The sequence below is a fragment of the Gallus gallus genome, chromosome 4 (assembly GCF_016699485.2).
Source record: "Gallus gallus isolate bGalGal1 chromosome 4, bGalGal1.mat.broiler.GRCg7b, whole genome shotgun sequence".
NCBI lineage: Eukaryota > Metazoa > Chordata > Aves > Galliformes > Phasianidae > Gallus > Gallus gallus.
Window position 1 is genome coordinate 14,298,034 of NC_052535.1, and position 6,000 is coordinate 14,304,033.

The following is a 6,000-nucleotide window of genomic DNA, read 5'->3' on the forward strand; positions in this document are numbered from 1 at the left end:
AACCCGTGTGCATGCTGCGTATTAATGTCAAATGCTTCTGTGATTCTCCTGAGTGCTGTTTTTGAGTCCTCTGTCCACAGCGTATTCTGGAGTGGCAGTCCGTCTGGGAATTCCCAAGTGGGAACCTGAACACCTCTTACAGTAAATGTATGAATCTATGCAAACATTTTTTTCCTGAGAGATTAGAGTATTTGTCTCCTGAGGCAAAAGGCACACAGTTATTTCTTAGCACCTTTCTGATAATGGTTTGTCTTGAATTTAACACAAGCTGATTTCTCTCACGTTCAGAAAGATTGGAGTGATTATTTTTGTGTGGAACAGGTTGTCATTAGTCTACCTACAGTTCCAAAGTCTCTGAGTGCAATGTACACAAATTCCAACAATGTGAAGTGCTTCTGCCACATGGATGATCATCTTTCTACTCTTCTCTGCTTTTAGTCATCTCGAGAGGTCTAAAGAGTGTTGTGTGTTTGGGATGCAGCACATGTTGGGCTCGCTCGCACCCAAGCTTTCTCATACTTGCTGACTTTTAATTTGAATGCTAATGTTTGTGTGGAATTTTAAGGTTTGTAGTGGCTGAATTGTGAAGATTTTTGGTTGTTCTTTTGCTGTGGGGTTTCTTCTACATAAGTGTGATAGAATATGTATATATTTATTCCTTGAGCAGGGAAGAAAAGCCAGTGGAATTGCTGTTCCCAACATGCATAAAACTTAATAATAGTAGTAGTAAGTACTTACTCTGTACTTCATAAGAGACTTTATTTTCAGATGGGATGCAAGAATCAAATGGATTTTTCTTTACCAAGCCAACTTTTATTAGCAGCAGTGCAAGTATTGTGACAGTTGTACTAAAAAATGACATTTATACTTAAAAGTAAAAATAAAATCAAGTGATTTAATCTAGATTGCTTTCAGATGCCATGGACAACTTGCTGCTTACAAGTATTGAAGGCCTCCTCCTTTCTGGGTGCTTTTTGACCAAAATTCAGCACTGAGTTCCAGGCTTAAAGCTGCATAGGTCTTTGCCAGTTTGGAGCTCTGCAGTGTCTTCTCTCTTTGCAAAGAGATTATGTGTGTCACAGCAAAGTAATGCTGAAGATGGTTTGGATTTCTTTTCTCTCTGTTTTAAAGATGTACCTTAAGACCTCTCTTTCTAAAATCTGGCAAAGCATGCTGGCAGGCAGTGTATTATTTGCTTCATCTAAACATGATGAAAGACTGGATCAGTCCTTAGAGGCATTGGTTCACAAGATGAAGACAGCTCTGTAAAAATGGAAGAACGGAGTACTTTGGAATTCGAGAATTTCAGCTATTTTTGTAAACTAGAGTTTTATTTAGAACTTGCTGTTTTCTGTTTCCTCAGGAGTTTCAGAGACGCTGCAATACTCTCATATCTTTAATAGAAAAAGAAAATATGGAAATTGAGGAAAAAGAAAGAGCTGAAAAGAAGAAAAGAGGAGCAAAAGTCACAGCGGTATGTTGAGCGGCACCTTACTTCTAGTGGGGCTGAATTCCATTCTATCTTGTTAGAAAATGAAGATAATAGCATCTGATGGGTTGAAGTATAAACCATTAGTTGAGAGATTAAACAAATACCTGTGTTAACAGTTCCCCTAGATTTGATGTTGGTGTTCCCAATTCATACAACTTGGGTCTTTTTTTTTTTTTGAGAAGAGGCTTTAGTGTAAGTAGCTGAAGAACTAGGAAGAAAACAAAGCTCTTTTTTTTCTTTTTTTTTTTCCTACCTGTTTGTATACATGATATATTGGCTCTAATTCAGTCTAAGGACTGTCATTACTCTCAGTGTAGTAGTTCCCGGAGGAAGAAATTAGAAGTGTTCTGTTTATTTTAAAGGATTGTCGTCTTTAAAGCAAGGGAAACATGAATGGAGGTCCTGATCTTATCTAATTTGTGGTGTATGGTATCTGTACCATTGAGACCATTTCACGCAGGACTTGAAGAAAGCAGAAGGGGTGGCAGAATTCTGTCTATGGCCAGGATTGTTTTGTTCACCCTGCTGTTTTTGTCTGTAAAATTTGAACTGGAACTTACAATACAATAATGTTGCTAAACTTTTTGATTAGTTAATGTACTGCAAAACAGTGATGTGATGTCACCATTTCTGTGAATTTATTAACTTTAAAATAATTTTCTTCTCTTTTAGTCACAGAAGAGAAAAGCAGACCTGGCTGCTGAAAACTCTGGAAAGAAAGATGCTAAGAAAGTTAAATCATGAACTTGGAAAATGAATTAAAAATGTAAAGCTGTCTCTTTCTTCTTTCATCTACAAGTATTGATTGCCAACTTCTCTGTATTCATGGTACTTGCCCACAAATCCCTTGGCTTAATTTTGCAATTTTGTATATTTTACAATGCCTTTCTTTACCTAGAATGTGTAGCTTGATATTTTATGCATTCCAGTATTTTTGTGTACTGTATTTTGTGAATTTCATGTCTTCAGCAAAATTCACTCAGTCCTTGTTTTTTTAAGCTTGTGCTGAGGTTTTAGCTTTTATATGTTTTATATGCTGCTGCTTTGAAAGAAAAACTAGATTCTATAGCTGTATTATTGTTGTTTCATATTTTAAATTTATATGGCTGTGGGAAAATAAACAAAATTAAAATTATTTGAAGAGAAACATACTTCATCTTGGTTTTCCCTCCCCTCTTTTCTGCATAGCCACATTTAAAGTGAATGTTAAAGTTTGTATAATTGTGCCTTCATCATCAATCAGATTTTTTTTGGAGTACATAGAAAGGATCAGGAGCATGACAAAACAGAAAATCTAATGAGGCTGACGTCCTTGTTTGGTGACAGAATTAAATGGGTGTTTTACTCAGAAGGAAGTGCTGCAGATCATTTTTTTTTTCCTAATCACTGCTTTCTATTAGGCTGCATGTGTGCTTAAACACAGGGTGAAGTGTTTCTTGGAATGACCTCCAGATTAAACCTTTTCCATGCCTAATGAATGGAAGTGCGCAACTAATAGCTTCTTTAAGTAGCAAACAAAATAATTCATCTTTTGGTTGGTAGGCTGCTCAGATATGTTGCCTTGTGCTAGAAGATCTGTTGCTGTAATTAGCTCTTAACTCTTTCTCGTTTTACCTTTGATTCAACACGTCAGTCAGAAGCAATGGGGATATGCTATGGAGTGCTCCTTTTTAGTATTTCCATTTTAATGAGGGGATGAAAGTGTTGGATGTACCTTTTCTTGACTTTGTGAGAATGGCCTTTATTAAGCAGGTTCATAGTTTCTGCTCACCTTGGAGTCTCTGCCTTTCCCAGATAAGTAGAACAGTGACTGTGACATCTCATGTTTTACTTTAATCTTCCGTCTCTGATCTGGTGTTTAGTATGGACCTTGCCACAGCAACACATGCCCTTATAATGTCAAGTCTAGATTAATGCAGCGTGCTTTACATGGTACCTTCCTTGAAGACAATGTGTACATTTCTTCTAGTGCGGTTTGCTTCCTTCGTGAGTGGTTTGAGATGATAATGTTGCCTTGTATTTCATGCTTTTGTTGGCTACTTTCTTCTGAATTTTGTAAAACTTAAACTTTAATAAAAACTTACTGAGTTCTAGGACAGAGTTCTGGCCACGTTTTTGTGTTAATTAAAATCTTTTGGAATGTGTCTGAGGCTTTCTGGGATGAATGTCTGTAAACTTGATGAATAATGACCAGATTTCCTGATGGTCTGCAGAGAAGGTTTTGTACAAAAATGGGTGTGGTGGCTTGGCTGGGGACTTGGACAGACACTATTTGTTTAGCTTCTGTATTTCAGAATAGAGCTTTTGTTCAGGGACCAAACCATCAGTTGTCTGTGCTGGGTTTTTTTTTTTTTTTTTGTAAGACTTGTAGTTTAACGAAATATTTATCTGTTGAGATCTGAGTTGAGAGCTATACCTAATGATGATGATGATGGGGCACAGCTTTCAGATAGAAGGCTAATTAGGGGTGTCAGCATACTTTTAACTGAGTATGCAACTGCAGTGGGATAGGGTGCACATAGAAAAGGATGGCTTTCCAAATAGCATTTCTGGTATCAGGGGAGTCAGCATCCTATTTTGTCCTTGGCAGGAGGACATCTAGTGTAATTATGGTCTGTAAATTGTTATGCAGCTACCTACATATAAATCACAAATCTCTGGAGCATTGCTATTAATAGAGGAAGATGACTTATTTACATTTGCTTTTCAGCTCCTATGTCACTCAGTAACATTATTGCCCGAAGATATAAAGACATGTATAAAGGGGAAGGGAAATAAAAGCTGGAAGAGCCAAATTAATTTTTACTTAATTATATCAGCTAGGGGTAGACCCTATTCCTTTGCTACTATTTGGCCTAATCAGCTAATATTTTTAACGCTTTAAGTCTTAAAATACACAAAGTCTGTTTTTCTGTTTATTGGAGATGAGCTTTGTTTCTTTTATGTTTTCGTATCCAGTTTTTCTGTATTATTTGAGAAGTATATGGGAAGTTTTAAAATGGTAATATTTCAACTTGTTCTTTTATGCAGATTTCTTGGTTTTGGTTACCTCAAGTCAATACTGCTACTTCAGTGATGTGATATAGTAGCTGTGTAGCACAAGATCATGCAGTCCTTCTTTCAGATACCATCCCCGTGATCAGACAGCTTCTTTGAAGCATGATAGATACTCCCAGGAAATATCTGTTATCTCTTACAGTCTGTGGTTCCTAGTTAAACTAAGCGTGCTGTTGAACAACAGTCCCTGAGAGCGCTTGTATACCATATACTAGTTCCTCAGCATATTGAGTCTTCCTATTCATCATGTCCCACAGTGATAACTAAAGAAAATTGCTAACAGCTGCTGGTCAGGATTAAAGTAAAATGGATCTTTCTTTTCCTTTTCTGTTCTAGTTGTAGATATAACCACAGTATGTGCCTAGCCATATCTCAGTGATATGCTGCTGTGGCTCAAAATTAGGTGGACTGAAATAAAGGAATCATTTACTTTTAACTACTTTTATCTTAGACGAGGAATACTGCCTGTGAGAAATTTGGAAGCACTGAATGTAGTGTCACACAAAGAACTCCTGAAAATTCTGGGCCTTCATGCAATTGGATAGTTGTTGAAGAAATATGATATGAAAGGTTTGAAAGGAATTTCTTGTCTTCTTTTGAGTACACAACTAAAACTTGATGATGGTTGTGTTGGGGTTGAAGAAAGTAATGCAGCAATCATCTAGCACTTCTCAAAGTGCACGTAGCCTCCTTGGAGAGGACACAACAGTTCTGGTGTTTTCTTTCAGATACTCGTTGCTTTCAAGTTACTCACCCTTTATTTTTGAGTAACATTTGTGATGATGATAAATTTACATGGCTGAATCTTCATTGTTTTTAATTCCTATTTCTTCATAATGACATCTCGAAGGAAGGGTTTTCTCTCTACTCGTAATGTGAAACCATCTTTAGGTGCCATTTGAACAAGTAACATCACTGTGCTAAAATAGTAAGATTTTTTTCTTGTAAATTTGCATTGCTTGTTGCATTTATTGCTAATACTGGTTATGGTTTAAAAAACAATGGATTGGTTTTCACTCCTTGATATCATAAGCAAAGGAATACAGTGTATGGAAGGTAATCGGAATCCATCTGAATGCCTGATGGCAGTAACTTATGCATTTCCTGCAGCACCTGCACTTTTTGCTGTGTGCTGCCACAGTCCCTGACACTGTCAATAGGCTCTCACTGTGCGTGCCTCTTCCCCAAGTTCAGTGCTGGGATTAAGCACGTTCAGTGATCACAGATTGATATCAAAGCTATTGAAGGAAAAAAAAAAGTAACAACAACTGAAACCTGTGTGGGCCTTACAGGTTGAAAAAGCATGGAATTTCTCAGCCCGCAGTAGCTTGGAAATATGAAATGACAGATGTGCAGACACCCGTGCTGATGTTGGGTTGGAAAGAGTTGATCTCTGTAGCTCATATCTGGTTAAGAACCGAAGATTGATTGCTGAATTTTATGTCAGTTTA

At 37.1% G+C, this 6,000-nt stretch overlaps 1 protein-coding gene across 3 annotated transcripts in view; it reads left to right on the forward strand.

Annotated features, from left to right (window-relative positions):
• Positions 1 to 3,585, forward strand: part of SMARCA1 (SWI/SNF related, matrix associated, actin dependent regulator of chromatin, subfamily a, member 1) — a 28,908-nt gene extending 25,323 nt beyond the window's left edge. For 2 of the 3 annotated variants that reach the window (XM_046940536.1, XM_420329.8), the window contains exons 23-24: positions 1,364 to 1,474; positions 2,165 to 3,585. In XM_046940536.1, coding sequence (XP_046796492.1) covers positions 1,364 to 1,474; positions 2,165 to 2,236 — 183 coding nt within the window. In that variant the 3' untranslated portion in view covers positions 2,237 to 3,585. Of the gene's footprint in view, positions 1 to 1,363; positions 1,475 to 2,164 lie in introns of those variants that run through there. The other variant, XM_040700152.2, reaches the window with a different exon arrangement.
• The last annotated feature ends 2,415 nt before the right edge of the window (positions 3,586 to 6,000 follow it).